Here is an 18735-nt window from a genome sequence, read left to right as displayed (position 1 = left end):
CTGTGCCTGCTTTCAAATGAAACATTTCTAAATACTTGAAAATGCTGGAGCAAATGGCAAAATAGCAATCACAGGTATGAGATGGCGAAAGAAGAGCTACGTGATGTTTACACGGGGACAACATGGAGTTTTCTGACCTTGCTAGGGCTCAAAAGTGATCAGGCTAGAATCAGATAAAATACAACATGGAGACAAATCTATCAAATTAGATTGAAAATCCCACTCATTTGGAATTTGTATAAGCCACATTGTAAAAACAAACAAACCAATAATCCGTATTCTTTATCTCCTACTGAAGTGAGCTGCAGCCCCTGAAAGCTTACGCCAAACAAATAAAAACACTCAGTAAGTCTTCAAGAGCCCCCAAGACTAGGTTTCCCCACTCCTCCTAAACATACTGTTATAGCTACCTCTTGGAAGTGTTCATATTTCCTTACTTTCTTTGAGTGATGATCACTGCCACTGCTTGGAGAAGACAATGGCAGTACTAAAAGAGAGAGAGAAAAAACAGACTAAAGCAAACATGATCAGCAACTGTGGACAGAATATAGCTTCACAGATCTGCTTATGCAGCAAACCAGAAGTAATATGAGAAACTGCTTCCTGCTGATTGGGTGACATTCGAGAGTTTGAAATGCTGATTTTATCAGATAGTTTTATAGATCTTTAGTTTTACACTCAAAGATCTGGCACAGATAGAGAAAAAATAAAACTTTGAACAAAACAGCTCAGTCATTCTTCAGCATTTTACACTTAGATATTTTTTAAAGAAGTAGCAGTCATGTCAGCTTTAAAACAGATGTCAATAGCCTGATGCACCAGGAAATGTGAAAATGTGAGCATAAAATGCGAAACACAAACGGTGACACCAACAACCAAATATTGTGTAATTGTTATGCAATGTAATGTATTCTCAAAGGCTTTCACGGCCGGTTGTGGGTTTTTCGGGCTGTTTGGCCATGTTCCAAAGGTTTTTCTTCCTAACGTTTCGCCAGTCTCTGTAGCTGGCATCTTCAGAGGACAGGAGTTAGAACTAGAACACAGACAGAGACTGGCAAAATGTCAGGAAGAAAAACCTTCAGAACAGGGCCGAACAGCCCAAAAAACCTACAACCATGTTATGCAATTGTTATTCTACTACAGCAAATAAATCACAAGTACATTTTCCTGTATCTGCATGAGTGCTTGCCATGCATCCAAACAAGCAAGCACATATGCAGACAAGGTAGTCATGTCTCAAAACTTCTATTAGCAATTGCTGCCATTCTTAACACAGTGGCTCCTTTCCGGCTTTCGTTCTTCATTATGGACCTCTGCCTCTCTCCACCAATATACCAAAACTAATAGGAATGCCAACTAAAGGTCAACATTTTGTCATTATTATTTATTTTTAACACGTCTCAAGCCTTGTTGTGCTGCTTTTTTTCTTATAAAATGAGAATTATTTAGCCACTGCAAGAGCAAGCCCAAGTCATTCAGAGGCCAATAGTTAAACAAAGGTTAAGTAAACCTGAGTGCCTATACTTGTAGGTTGTAACCACAAACTAACTTCTGAGTAAATGCAAACCAATTCAGGAAGATGCACAGTATTCTCAAATGAGCACAACATGAACCCAAATTCCATTATTCAGGGACATTTTTCAACCAGCAGCTATTGGAAGCCATGCTGCACACTGTGACACACACGTCTACCTTACCTTTTAAACTGCTTCTGACCCTTGGCCTTTTACGGGTATAGTCAACTGTTTTGGGTGTTGACTTTTTCTGAGAGTCCAGTATCCAGCTTTTCTCACTTGTACTGTTGCTTGGAGTTTCTTGGTTGCTTTCTGAAAACAGATGATTCTTGTAGCTGGTAGACTTGGGGGGGAAAAAAGAGATGACAAAAGTCAGTTCCATCCTGGAATTGCTACTTTGCACCCTTTCACAAAAGAAGAAGCACTTCAAAGGCAACATTAACAGGCAAGTCTAGCTTGGCAAAAGCCATTTCTGCCTCGCTCATTTCGTAATAATTTAAAATATTTTGGAGTCTGTTGTTGAATTTAGAAACAGTGTGCTGAAGGAAATGTACAAGATTTTAAAATAATCAAAAGAATTGGCCCACATAATCTTGCCCGCACCCTTAAAAACAGGCATGGTCAGCCAGCATCCACACTATACTGTACACTTATATACTAGCTGAATCCTACAAGACTGTCTTCCCATCAGAATCAGAGCCTTAGAAGAAAATGGCCTCTATTTCAGACCTCACTGCAGTGAAAGAGGGAATGCCACAGCAAGCCCCACCATCCCCAATGACTTTCCAATGATTCTGGGAGAAATACCTAGGAACAAGCACTTCTAGGGCTATGAAGTAGGCATGCAAGAACTGTGGAATGCATGCATGTTGAACTACAAACCCTATCATACCTCATCATGGTCTCTGCTAGCGAGGGCTGATGGGATCTGCAGTCTAACACTGCTTGATGGATTATGCAGTCCAAGGCTTGACCCTAGGGTGGTTATTACCATGAGGCAGACAGAGGAAAAAAGAACTCCCCCCTCCCCCCCCCCCCGGTTTCATTTACCTCCTAAGGCAAAAAGTTAATTCTCCTCTGGCAAAATGTAGGGTTTTCAGGCATGTGAATTGAACATCTCAGGCCTTGGAGTTTTGTTATCCATTAGTAGATTATACAGGCAGAGATGCCATTTCAGCAGGAGGGAAGGCAGTGCGAGACACACAGCAAGGCTTCAAGGCCTATTCTCAGAGACATTCCAGACTAAAACCATATTCAGATGCTAATATTCAGATATATGTATTCAGCAGAGGGAGAACTGCAGCCTCATCCTGCCCTTGTTTCTGTTAACCTGATTGTGAAGAGGGAGGCAAGCTTGAACGGGACCCCAACTTCTGATATCTGTGAGGGCCCTCATTCATGGTAATGCCTGAAGGGGGCTTGAGAAAATGAGGGTTCTGAATACCTAGTCTCCTGTCAGACGTATTGCTCCCCATGTATTCAGGAAGCAGCAGTACAGTGATTGTTCCTCATTTAGTGGTTATAGTTTATGCTTCAACAGGGCTTAAAACTGTGACAATGCAACATATGTTTAAAACATTTGTATCTTCTTCTCTGGATCCTGATTCCTAGTGAATGGATACATTACCAGCCTTCTCTCAGACTTGCTCAGCTCCAATTTTCCTTTTTCAGAACTCCTGTGCACAACACAAATAAATGAATTAAAGAGATCATTATGTGGTCCTGTATAACAACACACCTGGTTACTAAATGCAACTCCTCTCAGGTCCAATCCCCACCTGATCTTTCTTGCCAGTTTTGCCTCACATGTCAAAACACCCTGGCTGAGCACCAATAAGTATAAGAATATGGAACTAGAACTTGACCACTCGGGTCCAAACTCCCAATGTGCCACAGAACCTACAAAATGATCTTGGCCTACAAACCTTCTCACCTCATCAGAGGATTGTTCCCAGCTTAAAATAGAAAGAGAAGAACCATGTACTTTGCATTTGTCCTCTGGACTGAAAAGCAGACTACAGTATAATTAAACAAAGATAGAAGATAGCAAATGTGGATTGAAATGGATGGAAAATGCTGCTAGAGCCAGTAGGATTTTAAGAAATTATTCTAACTGCAGGCTCTTACGGTTCTTCTGAAATCCCCCTCACATTCAAAAATAGTTGGCTTTATTAGCTCATGGGGATTTGCCGCTGTGAACGTAAAGCCCACAAAAGTATGAACAATTAACTGCACAATTCTTTAGATAGTGGCTGTGCAACTGCATTTCAAAATAGCCTTGCATCTATTTCCAGCAGGAAGAAATGACTGAAATAGATATTAACAAAGAATTAACTCAGTATTAATGGTATTCTATTTGTAATATATGGTGTGAAACCTCCAGTATTATGTAAGTAGTCTTCCCCTTTCTCTGCTTACCCAAGAGTCCCAATGCCCTCCCCTCCAATCTGTCCTGTGAGATCCCTACACCTTTTGAAGCACATCTGGGGGGCTCAGGGGGGCACTGCACAGAGGAGGGTAGATTTATTTTTCCCAGCTGGCTGGAGGGTTCTGGGAGCTGTAGTCCAAGAAAGACCTCCCTAAGCTCTGCCTGGGACAAAGAGAAAATACAAACTTTTAAATATCCAATGAAAATTAATTGGAGAGGATTCTATCATATCCTACATCTACTGGAAAATATTTTTAAACTATAAGGACAATTGGAATTGTACTTTAGAACTGTTTCAACAATGGCATTGGACAACTCGTAAATCCCATATTTTTGCCACTTATGCCAACAGTGTCAGTTCTGCTGACAGACAGACACAACTGGGTACAATCCTGTGCTAACATTTTCTATGTCCAAAGTTCTCAGCTGTTCTCACCCAATGATTTTCACCAAGGCTGCTTGGTTTCCATCAAATGACTGAAAGTCTCTGGCCCTCTTATTTGCAGATCAATTTCCATGCATAGGGGATACCAGTTAAGAGTTTCAAGAGAACCTTGTCCTCATCCAGAAATGGAAATCAAGCCTCTCAAGTATGCTATTAAAATGCACAAAGGGTTGGATTCGGAACGCACACTTGGGGTCCAAGACAGGACAACAGATATGTAGAGGAGAAGGTTAGCAAAGGAGAGCAGGCATTTGTCAGGTCTCTTCCTCTGACTAAATATTAAGTGAACGCAGTAATACTGACACAGCCTCATCTGTCCCCCACCGGGGATCAGAGGTAAATCAGCTTTACCTCTACCACAAAAGTCTATCAAAAACATTTAGGAAAGAATTTTATGCAAAGCTCCCCTTCTTTTTGTATCTCTGGTTTCTGCCACATGTAAACTTGCCAACAAAATCACGTGCCACACATTTTTAGGGCCAACAAGTTTTATCTGATATAAGCACTCCTGGATTGTAATCCACATCTTCAAAGATGTATGAGAAGTAACCACTCATTGGAAATTTCCCACTACTCAAACTACTTTACCTCACAGTCTAAAAACCTTCCCAACTCACTCCTTCCATTTCTTTCAACTTTCCCTTTCCGGATTATTATCCTGCTTAACAGGATACACTTTATTGTTAATTCTGTGCAACATGAAAAACAAAACCTCTTACAATTTGCACTAATTATGCAAAATGATTAAAAGAATTTCAGCGTAAAAAAAACCTTTACCTCTGCAGAGTAGTTTTCTGGACAAATACTTTTTGCTTCATCTCAGATACCTTAAAACAAACAGAACGAAGGATTATTTCAAGGAGAGCTTCTTAAAAAGGGAGAGAGGGAGCACAAACAAGACCAGCATAAAGATTCAGGGGACAAACTGGGAGATGAGCAGAAGACTCAGAGCTGATTCTTCCTTCATACAGAACTTTACTTTACAAACCAGGTTATGTTCCAGGCACTCAAGCAAGATATGTCTATTTTATTAATAAATCATCAATAAGAAACCAGTATATGGTTTCTTTATATGTATCCAGTATAGAATCTGTACGTTCTTGCAGCATATTAAATGAATATCATATAAAGGAACAGGAGAAAAGTTGGTCCTTTGAATAGTTCTTTTGCAAGATTTCAAATATCCAGGAAAGTATGCATAAAACTCAGCACACATATATTTGAGAAATTCAATGAAAATACTGTCACTCTCAGTATTCTACTCAGTCCTCTAGCAAACTCTCTGACAAAAATGAATGGGAGATCTTAACTATTTACTCATTTCTTATTTGATTCATACAAAGAACTGAAGGAACTAGAGAAGATCAAGTGTAAGAAGTGTCACTGGAGACCAAGGCTGACATCAAACATATTACTGTGCTCCTGATTATGACCTGCAAATGTGAAAGCTGGACAGTAAACAAAGCTAGCAGGGAAAATAATTGATCCATTTAAAATATGGTGCTGGAGGGCAGCTTTGTGGATAAAACTCGAGTGATAGAAAGACAAACAGATAGGCTCTATATCAAATTTAGCATCTAGAAGGAAAAATTACAAAACTGAAGCTGTCATATTTTGGACGTATCATGAGAGGATGAGACATGCTGGGAAGACAACAAGCTAGGAAAATTTGCAGGCAGCAGGAAAAGGAGAAGACCAAATATGAGATGGATTAACATCATAAAGGAAGCCATAGTTTTGTGTTTGTAAGAGCTTAGCAGGGCTGTTAATAACAAGACATTTAGGAAATCACTCATTCATGGGGGGGCATGGGGTGAAGGCAACTTAATGGGACATAATAAGGACAAGTAGCAGAAACAATTCATGTCACTATACTTTTCCCCCTTTTAAAATCAAATTCAGGATGACAAAGAAGTGTAATAAACTTCTAGGCTGGTGAGCCAGGAGGAGAGGAGACAAAGGACAACTGCAAATTTATACGATCATCCACAATAATAATTTGTTCAATTAAACATTTCTATTTAAATATTTTGTGACAATGTGCCTTACCATCTCATGAGCCACAGAGTCAGATGACTGTTCAAATTCATATGCATCCTTCCTACAAAACAAATTTTGACATCTGAAGTTTATAACTCTTATGAAGAAACCCAACAGAGAAGTGCATTTTCCTAACCATTGGACTATATTAAATTCAAAAATTGGCAACTGCACGTAGTAACAACTTTTCAGAATCTTTTTAAATCTTTTGCTTGGTAGGACTCTGAAGATCATAGAGAAACTATCTTATATAAAATCACCCTATATAAAATCTCCCCATGTTTTTTTAACTGACACATGCATGCACACATATCACCTGTCACATCAGGGACAGGAAGTCTATGACCATCCAGATGTTGTGCACTGTAACTCATATAATCCTTTTACCACCGGCCATCCTGGCTGGGCCTTGTGGGACCTGAAGTATCCAAAGTATCAGGAGGACAGATGGTTCCTTGCTGCTGTGCTAAAGGTTGTTTTAACTGGATACACAGAGTACTAATATTGGATAACTGGCAGAAGAAACATGTGCTGTACTGTCCAGCTACAGCTCTTTTTCATCAGAAGTCTTGACTGATTTATCTTTGAGATGCACTTTTCCTTCCTCTTATTTAGCCAATACAGTCCCAGTTTCTATGTCAAGTTACATTTTAAGGTGGCCATATCAACACAAGGCCATTGTAGTGTTTATCGCACCCATCTATGGTAGCTATCGGCTGATTTTCTCCATGTAGTAAATGCTTAATCCCCCACATATGAAGAATGCATACAATTAAATGTAGTGGGCCATTGTCAAGGCACTTATGCCATATAAAATAGGTAAAACACATGAGAATAATATTGCATTTCTACTACATACTGGGTATTGTGAATGTATGAAACATATACTCTCTAAAAATAAAAATAAAACACTTTTGGAAAAGGGCAGTTTGCGCCAGCATGCATACATCAATATCATTTTACTTGACAATAGAATAGTTGTTAAGCATTGTCAAAATAAATGTTTTGCATATGTGCGTGCATGCATGCATGGGCCCACCTGCATGCCACTATATACCATCAAGCACCCTGAACACACCTGATCTCCTTTGTTTTTTGGGTATAAAGCATGGAAGGATCTGGTTAATGCTTTAATGGGAGACCACCAGGGAATCCCAGGGATCTATCTCCAGGTAAAGCTGAAAAAGAATCCTACCTAATATTCCAGAGAGCCACCCCCAGTCAGAATTGACAATATTTGGTTCGGATGGGCCAGTAATCTGTCTCAGTATAAGGCAGCTTCCTATGTGCCTATCAGCACCATGACTTTTGTTACCTTATAGCTTCTCCTATGCCAATAATGATACTGAAAGCATTCTGCAGTGCAGTCCCTTTCTCAGGTTTAGATTTTTTAAGATTAGGCATCCTTCAGTCTCGAGATACTATGGTATCATGCTGTGCATGGAGGACTTGGAACAGTGTCTAGTGTGGCTGAGAAGGCCAATTCGAGAGTGACAATCCTTTCCACACTGAAGACAAATACAATATGTACCCAGTCTAGCTCCCTGATTTTGCTGCTTTCATGACTGCCTCTTTGCCTCGGCCTGCTGGACAAAGGTCTCTTCAAATTGGGAGAGGCCATGATGCACCTCCTGCCTCCAGGCTGAATGCTCAGATGTCAGGGTTTGCCATCTGTTGAGGTCCATTCCTAAGGCCTTCAGATCCCACTTGCAGAGATCCTTGTATTGCAGCTGTGGTCTCCCTCTGGGGTGATTTCCCTGTACTAATTCTCCATACAGGAGATCTTTTTGGAATCCAACCATCAGCTATTCTTACAACATGCCCAAGCCAATGTAGACATCACTGTTTCAGAAGTGTATACATGCTGAAAATTCCAGCTCGATCTAGAACTACTCTATTTGAGTAGTCCTTTGTCCTGCCAGGTGATACCAAAAATGCGTCGGAGACAACGCATATGGAACATGTTCAGCTTCCTCTCCTGCCATGCACAAAGGGTCCAGGACTCGCTGCAGTACAGGAGTGTGCTCAGGACACAGGCTCTATAGACCTGAATCTTGGTGTATGCCGTCAGCTTCTTATTGAGCCATACTCTCTTTGTGAGTCTTGAGAACATGGTAGCTGCTTTGCCAATGTGCTTATCCAGCTTGACATCAAAGGAGAGTGTCAGAGATAGTTGAGCCAAGGTACACAAAGTCATGAACATCCTCCAATTCTTACGTGCAGATGGTAATAGAGGAAGGTGAGTCCATGCCCTGGCCCATGACTTGTGTTTTCTTCAGGCTGATTGTTAGTCCAAAGTCTTGGCAGGCCGTGCTAAAACAATTCATGAGTTGTTGGAGGTCTTCAGCAGAGTGGGCAACAATGGCTGCATGCATTTCAGCTGGACTTTGGTCTTTGCTCTCAATATAGAGAGATTAAAGAGCTTTTCATCTGATCTAGTCCAGAGATAGACACCTGTTGCAGTTCCAAACGCCTGCTTCAGCATGACAGTAAAAAAGATCCCAAGCAGGGTTGGCACAAGAACACAGCCCTGTTTCACTTCGCTTCGGATGTCAAAGAGATCTGATGTTGAGCCATCAAAAACTACACTGCCCTTCATTCCCTCATGAAAGGACGTGATGATGCTAAGGAGTCAAGGTGGACATCCAATTTTGGGAAATATTTTAAAAAGGCCATCCCTGCTAACCAAGTCAAAGGCCTTTGTGAGATCTATGAAGGTCACAAAGAGTGGCTGCTGTTGTTCCCTACATTTCTCCTGCAACTGTCTGAGGGAGAATACCATGTCAGTGGTGGATCTATTAGCTCAAAATCCGCACTGTGATTCTGGATAGACTCTGTCTGCAAGCACCTGGAGCCTCTTCAGCACAACACGGGAAAGCAGCTTCCCTACAATGTTGAGAGATGCCACGGTAGTTATTGCAGTCGCCTCTGTCTCCTTTGTTCTTGTACAATGTGACAATGTTTGCATCCTTCATGTCCTGTGGTACTTCACCTTCCCTCCAGCAAAGATGAAAGACTTCATACAATTCAGTAGTGATGGTCTCTTTACAGCACTTCAGCAGGGATGTTATCCTTTCCAGGTGCCTTGCCGATGGCGAGGGAATCCAAGGCCGCTTTTATTTCTGCTAAGGTTGGTTCGCTGTCCAACTCTTCCAAGACAGGCAGGCACGCAATGTTATTTAATGCTTCTTCGGTTACTACATTCTCTCTGGAATATAGCTCAGAGTAGTGCTGCACCCAGCGGTTCATCTGCTGTGCTTGGTCCTGGATGATCACGCCTGTAGCAGACTTCAAGGGATCAGATTTCTTCTGTATTGGACCTAAAGCCTGCTTGGTACCGTCATACATTCCATTAATGTTACCTGTGTCTGCTGCTAACTGTATCTGAGAGCAAAGCTGAAGCCAATAATCATTGGAACATCTCCTGGCAGCCTGTTGGACTTGGCTACGAGCAGCTCGAAGAGCTTGCAAGTTGTACTCACTAGGACAGGCTTTGTGTGCTGCTAGAGCTCTCCTCTTATCCTCGATGACTGGCATTAGCTCCTCCAAATGGGCTTCGAACCAGTCATCCATCTTTTTGGTCTTCTTGCCAAATGTGGACAAGGCGGTGTTATAAACAGCGTTCTTAAAATGTTCCCATCATTCAGATGCATTTGCATCAGCTGGGCCTAGAAGGCTTTCCTCAAGCACTTGGGCAAATTCCTCCACTTTTCTTTGATCGCGAGTCTTGCTGATGTCAATACGTGGTCTTCTGTCCTTTCTCAGGTACATGGTGTACATATCTACATATCCTATTACAGCTGCTGAGAACTGTAGTCTTAATATGATGCTACAAAAATGTTAAAGAGTTTTAGCACGTATTACAAACATTCAAGGAAAAGGTTCTCACTTTGTTTCTGTAATTTGTTTGCTTGAACTTCTTGCTCTGTTCCTCTTCTCTGGAGCACCATCCTACAAAGGAAACACAGAGGGTCATGTACTTATTTATACAAGCTGCATAACAGTTTAGGCTTGGAAGCAACAGCAACAGAAGAGCTTGGGCAGAATCTCTCTGGGATGACCGTCTAACTTAGACGCCACCAGCCTTACAGGCTGTCCGAAGCGCTTAGCTTTTCCTGTGGATCAGTTCTATGGGAGGTGAGGGGAAAGATGCGCTCTAGTAGCTCTTATTCTTAGCCTAGTTGCCTCTTCTTTGCTTAGTTCCCCACTCATTCTAACAGGGGCAGGCAAAGGCAGCTCCTAGCCTGCAAGTGCTCATCCACTGGAATGGGGATCAGAGGTCTACAGATGGTGGTTGGACTAGTCAAGCTTTACTGTTTCGCAGTCAGCTGCAAAGTCCAGTCAGTCACAATTTCAGAGAGCCTTACCTCTGATCAAGAGTGCTTTCAATTATTTCTTTTACAGATTTCTAGTGCCATTTAGATGCTTAATCAAGAAATATGACTGTTTCTTGCCCTGGCTTGCTGGCAAAGAGGATTTGTCAAAAGCTAATGGGATTAAGTACCTTATTTGTCCATATATAAGACTATACTTTTGTCTAAAATCTTTAGACTAAAAATTGAAGCCCATCTTATACACAGAAGTAAGTTGAGGAAAGAACAAAAACAAGTGGAAAGGGAAAGCAGGGATCAAAGTGAAGAAAAATACAGCAAAAATGAAAGCAAAAGGAAAAAAATGAAAGCAAAGGAATAGGAGTTCTGGATCAGCAACAATAATCCTTTATGGCTGCATACTGGTGTTGAGAAAATAACTATCTTGCAAGCAATCTAAGACTAGGTTTCAGCGGGAAGAAAAAGCTTTCACAAACTAAGTGACTACCTTTTGTCACTAACCAATTAGCAAAGTTCTTCTTCCCCATCTTTGGCTTGCCCCTCCTCTATTTTGTTATTTGTCTGCCCTCCACCTGTTTTCTCAGATCTTTGAACACGGCTGACATGTAATTCTCTGCTCCTAAGTTTCAACCATACAAGCTGCATGATTGACTCAGTCTCCCACATAGTTGAGACTACAATTTCTTTCTTTTTCTTCTCTTTTATACTTTAACTGTAGCTAAAGATTGGAACTGTACGTAAAGATATTTTTTTCTACTTAAGCTGCTTTTAGAGTGATTTTTATTATACAAAGTGCTAGTTACTATGAAAGGTGTTGCTGTTTAGAACTTGAGCTACTTCTCTCTTTCACTCATGTTTTTCTGCTGCTGTTGCTTTGTTTTACCTTACACTCTTCTAAACTCACCTAGAAAAGGGAAATTACTGAATTCATACAACTATTAGAAGGGTGTGTGATAAAAGCATATTGCTATGCAGACATGTGCCTGGTTTTCAACAGGATTACCTATGCTTTTAAGCTTCAAAATTATATAAAATTTCTTCTATTGCACTGCATGTTTCACAATACAGGAAACCACTCTAAGCCATCGCAGAAGCTTTCTGAAAATGAAGTGTAAAGTCTTAAACACATCAAATAAACCAGGACAATCAGGAAGCAAGAGAAGAATAATGCCTGAATTCTGCAAAGGAGTTGTAAGGGAAAAACAAAGAAGTTGGAGATTTTGGTTTTTTAAATTAAGTTACTCTCAGTGAACATTGTAAAACAGCCTTCCCTCAACTGGAATGATGACAATGTAGATACAGGTTTAAACATACCTCTAAGGAAAGTATTTCTTCTGCCTGGACATCAGATTCTCCTTCCTCACCTGGCTCACTATAGGCAGGCAGAAAAGAATATATTATGGAAGAGTCTTCAGTGCTATCATTCTAAAACCTACAAAGCCAATCAGATTTGCGATGATGAGATCATTTACACCTGTATTCTAAAAGCACATTTATCCAACAGTTCCAATGAAATTTTCTATGAAGCAGGGATATTTAGGATCAGTTACAATTCTTTCAAATTATGCCTCTCCACAATTAACTGAGTTAATTTGGCAGGGTAATGGGTTTCATACAGTGAAGAAAATTAAATATTAATTTGCAGATCTCATTGAGATTTTACAGCCATCAGTGCCTGCACATGTATTTATGGTTTCAGCCTTGTTTGACATTGAAATCATTACCTGTAATGCAAATGCCAAATATATATGCACAAAAAAAGAAGATACTACAAGCTAACCCAGAATTAAATGATTTAACCTAGGCAATGAATTGTAGGAGGACAGGAAGAGTATGGTTACTGGGTACTAATGTATTATAGCGTGAAATAATACAAATAGCTTGACAAAGTAAATCCAGCAATTGTTCCCCCTCACCTTACACACACCGTGCTTGCTCTTCAGACGGTCTGAAATGGGGCTAAAATATAAACTGAAAGCTAGCTGCAATAGTTCATTAATAGAAGCAAAACTCCAATTTGTAATTCTAACTTCTCCTTTTTTTTACATTACTCTTTTCCTAGGATGAGGAGGATCTGGAGTGAGCCACAGCCTAAATGCAGCAGCCAGTTCAAATAGCTCATATTAGTTTACTTATTTTCTTAATCCTATCAGGCATTGCTCAGAGAATTCAATTTTGGTCTCTGTGCTTAAGGGGACTTCTGCAAATGGACAGGTTTCAGAAGCTTGGCTCAACACATTTTGATGCCTAAAGCAAAAAAAAAAAAAAAAAAAAAATTCAAACAGTGATGCCTTCTCCACTTATTTAACAAGAATGGGTCACAAACCAACACCCTGAAATGAACAGGAAGCGCACAAGGCAACAGCATGTTGCTAACATCCTTACAACAACCCCTGTAAAGTAAGCTAAGGTGGGTGGCTTTTCTCAGGTGCATGGGATTTGAAAGCCACATTTTAACCTATGGCACAGAGCCAAGGTAAAACTAACAATGAGATGTTTTCTATATGACTGGCAACTCTATGCAGCACATGGGCCAAAGGACTCTGAACTTACTGACTGCTCTAAATATTTCCAGGCTACTTTATATGTCACTGTCCTTGGATAGTTCATTTATTTTATTTTATTTTATTTTAAATATTTTACCCCACTTTTCTCCTTAAAAGCACCTAATCTTTGATGGTTAACTACTTCAGATAGAATGGAAATGTTTAAATACTCCTTATTGGTGGCTCATTTGAATCAATCATAATATACACAACAAGCCTTGGCATGCATGGTCTTTATGCAAAGAGGAAATAAACTATGTACGGATAAATTAAAATAGGGGAGGGAAACCTAGTGTATTTGGACTACAACTCCCATAACCCCAAACATGGGCTATGCTGGCTATGACTGATAGGAAATGGAGTCCTTGCCTTGGCTAAAACTGGAACTACTTTCAATTGAATGAAAGTGCTTTCAGAGAGCTGTCACAATACGAGGAGCAGGAGCATATAAGCCAGTCCTTATCCTCACAGTCAGGAAGCAGAAGCACAATAGTACATTATTTCTACAGCTTATGGACTGAATGCGACTTTTCTGACCTAATTTTTCCGTAACAAAGCCATCTTTTAGAAGGGATTTGTATAGTCAAAGCACTTACATGGTCTTAGCATTTTGTTTTAGTGGAGAACCTTCCAGTGCACTTGCATTCAGTGAAGGAGCTTTTACCGTATTTGTTGAGCGTGACAGGGCAACTACAGCTACATCATCGGAAGCTTTTGAGAAAAAAGAAAAGAGAAAGAAAGATGGAGGCATGCATATCTCTAGATCTAAATAAGCAGAGTCAGTATGCATTAGATGTCACATAAGGATAATGAGCTGATTTCATTGACTTTGAAGCCTGTTCCACGGGTTTAGAATGTACAAATAACCACACATACATGCACAGTCTTACAGCCTGCCCACACTGGTATATAAATTGATATATGGATTGCTGATCACACAGTTTGGATTGAGCCAGATGATGGTGTCCACACATGCTTTTACTTGGATTGATCCACCCTTCCCCTTTAAGAATTGTAGCATACATTTTTTGGCACATCAATAGGGCATGTATTCTTTCTGGCACAATTTAGTGTGATCCTAAATAGCTCTGTGTTTAGCCGATGCAGACAGTTACCTCACACCCAAGAGGAACTGCATAGACAACTGTGTGACGTACTAGGTAGGCTGTGGCATTAAAAGGTAGAGTGGAAAAAACTCTCCTCTGTTTTTATCTTCTTTTTAAAAATATTTCTTCTAACCAACACAACAAAATTCTAGTACCATGATAAATAGACTGCAATTAAGGTAAGAATTTTTTAAGTGTAGACCGTAGTGGGTCAAATTTCCCAGTGCAGAAGGGTCCTTAGAAGAGGATACAGCAGAACCACTCTGACCTTGACCACTATTTTCTCTTTCTGTTTCCTGGCTCTCTGGAGCTGGTGTGGCATCCACAGGAGGAATGATCTTCTGTTGGAAAAGGAGACAGACATGAGCACAGAACCCGTATGACTATCATTGCTACACACAGCATCAGTGAACATCACTCAGGAGAAGAAATACACTCCCACCTGTTCAGGCTGGAACTACAAATTGGTTTGCACTTTCATCTTCCACACAACATAAACTCTACTGCACTTTAAAATAGTGTTTGTGTGTGGTGCCATTTCGAGGTAGAACTGACTAGGAAAACCAAAGTGTTGCAACGCTTGTATTCAGATTTCCTCCCTCACTGATTCTGTATTACTCTTTTCAGTGCTTGCCTACCTTGACATTTCCTTCAGGTACTCTTGAAGGAAATGTCACTGTACCTTGTCAAACATTCTCACACAAACCCACCAACCCTCATCAGGTCTACTTGGTCTCAGTTGTCCTTTGCCTTCCATCCCTCTCCTTCCTCCCATATCTTCTTCTTTTCCATTTCCACCACTTTCCTCTGATATAATTACCATCTAGCTGTGAACTATACAGCAGTTCACGTGTGTTTCTCATTCATGGGTTATTATCAAAATATTGCCTGCCTGCAATATTCACCAAGAAAGCAAAGAACAGAGTGCCGGGCAACAGGAGAAACATTGGTCTACCTAGCCCTTTACTGTTGACTCTGGCTGACGATCACTCTCCAGGATTTCAGGCAGGAGTCTTTTCTAGTCCACTAAGAGAGACCCTGGATTCCAACTGACCCTCATGTTTTTTTATTGACTACTTTCTTCATACTATAAACTTACTGCTATAGTTGTAACAGAGTGTTCACTCTGCTGGGACCTCAGAATATCTGACACTGAATCCATACCCAAAGCATCTTCTGTTTCTTCCACATTAGTACTTTCTACTGTAAAACAACCAGAAAAACAATAGTATAGAAGTGCTAGGAAACCAGTTTCCAAGGAAAGTGGTGTGTGTGTGTGTGTATTTCAGGATATTTGTTGGAGATTTCTAAATAAGAAAAGTGAAAAAGACAAGAAAACATTTTTTTAATTAGACCAACTCTGCCCACTAGTAAAATACAATGAAAAATGGCCCAACCACAGAGGAGTGCTGAATATTTTGCAGAACTTAATTTCAGGTCAGACAAGGCAATGATGGAGCCTAAGAGAACTGGCGAATATTATGTACTGATATCTCGTATGCATCCTAAAAGATTCCACCACCCTACAGAAAGCTGCAGAAGTCCCATGACAGTCACACAGGATTTCTTCAGCAAATACAAGTGATATGGGAAGTTTCTCAAGGCAAGAAGTTTGAAAAACACTGTTCTATATGTGGACCAGAGAAGGGCAAAAGGATGGGGAGGAATCTAGAAAACTAAGTTTGTATCTAGCATAGAAATTATTAGGGGATACGATAGCAAATTTCATATATTTAATAGTGTCTCCTTTCACTAGAGATACCTTACTTAAACATACACACACACACTTCTCTGAGATAATTAAGTGGGCTGCTACCTATCAGGAATGTTGTTGTTAAGAGACAGGACTAAAAGACCTTCCAGGCTTCTTTCAATTCCAACATGCTTTATTCCAAAAGTTGAGAAAAAATGATGTGGTTCCTCTAAAACATAGCCGCCTACATTTTTCACCCACTTTGGCATCTTGATTCATCAGTTGCTGCCTTACAAAGAAAATGGCTCTGTGGGACACAGGATATTTCCTGTTTTCCTGAACCATATATTTTCTCTCATCAAAAACATTAAAACAGTTTACATACCGCGCTGACCTACCACAGATGAAAGAGAAATGGCATTCAGGACAAAAGAAACATGACACTTAACAAAACCGACCCATTCCAAATCTCATTTTACCATTTAATTCCCTACAAAAATGGGGAAACAAACACTATCTAGGATTTTTTTTTCTTGGAATGCCGGCTGCTTCTAATCAGAAAGGGCCCACAACACAGCCTTGCCCTCTTCACCTCAGTAAATATCAGTCAGAAAACAATGGCTGTGACAAGTAGCGTCTCCTTGCTTATCAGCTCTTTGAAGCACAGAAAGAGGTGCAGGGAAGAAACACACAACAGATACGAAAGGAAAAAGGTATCTTACAAATAAGGATTAAATTGTTGGCAAAATACTATATATGCAGAATATGGCAAGGCTATAGCTAGGGAAGTGTTCATAAATTGTTGAGACCAGATTATGGAACAGTATACTCCCCACATATATTGAATATATAGTACTTATAGGTTGCTTGTCAGTTCATGGCCTTCCACTTGACCAAGGCCGTGTTCAGTAAAAGAAGTTCAATAAAAATACTGCAAAAGGAGGAGGGGGCAAGAATCAAGAATGCACAACATAGGAGTCGACTACCCCAGATGCTGGGGACCCTGGGCAAATAAAGGAGCACTGAAAGGTCGATCAAGGCTGTTGGGGTTCAGGCAATGGGCAGGCTGATGGGCTTTGTGATGATCACCAGATAATGGATAGCAAAGAGTCTCTTAGCAAGGTCACAGGTAGTGACAGCATTACAGATAGTAGACAGGGTCCAGATAGGACAATGGTTACATTAGGGTTGGTCTGGGGAAAGGCAATTAGTCAAGTCCTCTGATTGGCCTAAGGAAAGGCCTCTATAGCAAGCTCTCTATGATAATGAGAAGGAGGGAGAATGATGGCAGCTCCTTCCCTCAGAAGCAGCCACAGGATGCTAGCGAGTTTTCCCTCACTAGAACACCCATGTGGCTTAGCAACCTTGGGAATGGCACACCCACACAAGGCTGGCACTGGATCAGCTTCTGTGAGAAAGGCAATACATATACAAGCTAACTTAACCAAGAAAGCCTTCTCTGTGACCACCAACTACACAACTTCAGATTGCAGAAAAGGCAGATTATTATGACAAACAAAGGGTTTAAGCTGGCAAGCTATGTCCACACTTTATGGCTTCAGCAGAAATAAAATCTTCACACTCAAAATGTGCTTACCTGTTGTGGCATGCTGTGGCTGATCTGGATTGTAGTTATCATAATCTTTGTCCAGCAGTACCTATCCAATGATTTTTTTAAAAAAAAGACAATGTTTAATGTAGGAAACCCTGTCTCTTACTGTAGATGGTTTTAAAAGCCTGCAAATTTTGCAGTCTGGAGAATTTTGATTTTGAGCTTTATTAATAAAACAGTGATTGATATTGTTTTATATAGATACTATTTATTCAAGGAGAGTGGTTACTCATATCAGTTTGTCATAGCAAAAATGATAAATAACTTTATGGCATCATGAAGACTAGCATGCTTTATTTGGCATATGCTTTCATACATTTGATGAAACAGTCTTCAATCCAGAAATGTTATGCCATTTAAAACTTTTTAGTCATTAAGGTGCCACTGAATTCTTGATGGTTTTGTATTTTTTGCAACAGAGTAACAACTGTTTAGCCCCTTGAAATTACTGCAATGCAGGATTCCCAGATTTAGCAGTACTGGAGTTGGAGCTTTTAACTTATTCATTCAATTTACATTCTGCTTCTCCACTCAAAAAAGCACTCAACAATAAAAACAGACCAACAGTGTACTCCCAAACACAGTACAGTACAAATGAAAAACTATATTATAAGAAAGTGGGACATAGTTATAACAGTCAAGCCCTTGTGTCCTGGGAAGATGCTGAACCACTGAGAAAAATCTACATTATGAAAAACCATGTTAGACTTTGAATAAGTAAGTTTTTTTGATGGACGGGGGCATAATATTTGCTATCTTTTTTAAAGCACAGGTCAGAATCCTATGGATGTTTACACACCGTTTGCATAACGTGCCACAACTGTTAGCAACTAACTCATTGCATGTCTGGTCATGTGCTGATTTTGCACCTGAGATATGCCCTGACACCTTGTCAATTAGCCATAACAGATTAAACAGACCTCAAGTATACACCAATTGGATTCCAGTCCCAGTATTGCTAGTTGTAACTTCTAGAAAATATTAGAAGAAACCAGTAATAAAATGACCACTGAATATGCA

General features: G+C 40.2%; 1 protein-coding gene across 4 annotated transcripts in view; it reads right to left on the bottom strand.

The window, feature by feature from the left end:
• Window positions 1-18735, bottom strand: part of SYCP2L (synaptonemal complex protein 2 like) — a 43489-nt gene that overhangs the window by 9934 nt on the left and 14820 nt on the right. For 2 of the 4 annotated variants that reach the window (XM_078393436.1, XM_078393439.1), the window contains exons 12-22: window positions 17701-17761; window positions 15510-15613; window positions 14679-14751; window positions 13901-14015; window positions 12073-12130; window positions 10317-10378; window positions 6437-6488; window positions 5165-5214; window positions 3142-3190; window positions 1698-1857; window positions 411-487 (exon numbers count right to left, since the gene is read on the bottom strand). In XM_078393436.1, coding sequence (XP_078249562.1) covers window positions 411-487; window positions 1698-1857; window positions 3142-3190; window positions 5165-5214; window positions 6437-6488; window positions 10317-10378; window positions 12073-12130; window positions 13901-14015; window positions 14679-14751; window positions 15510-15613; window positions 17701-17761 — 861 coding nt within the window. The remainder of the gene's footprint in view (window positions 1-410; window positions 488-1697; window positions 1858-3141; window positions 3191-5164; window positions 5215-6436; window positions 6489-10316; window positions 10379-12072; window positions 12131-13900; window positions 14016-14678; window positions 14752-15509; window positions 15614-17700; window positions 17762-18735) is intronic. The other 2 variants (XM_078393438.1, XM_078393437.1) reach the window with 2 other exon arrangements.

The sequence above is a fragment of the Pogona vitticeps genome, chromosome 4, assembly GCF_051106095.1.
Source record: "Pogona vitticeps strain Pit_001003342236 chromosome 4, PviZW2.1, whole genome shotgun sequence".
NCBI lineage: Eukaryota > Metazoa > Chordata > Lepidosauria > Squamata > Agamidae > Pogona > Pogona vitticeps.
The sequence above is the reverse complement of the archived record's forward strand: the minus strand, read 5'-3'. Positions and strand labels throughout refer to the sequence as shown.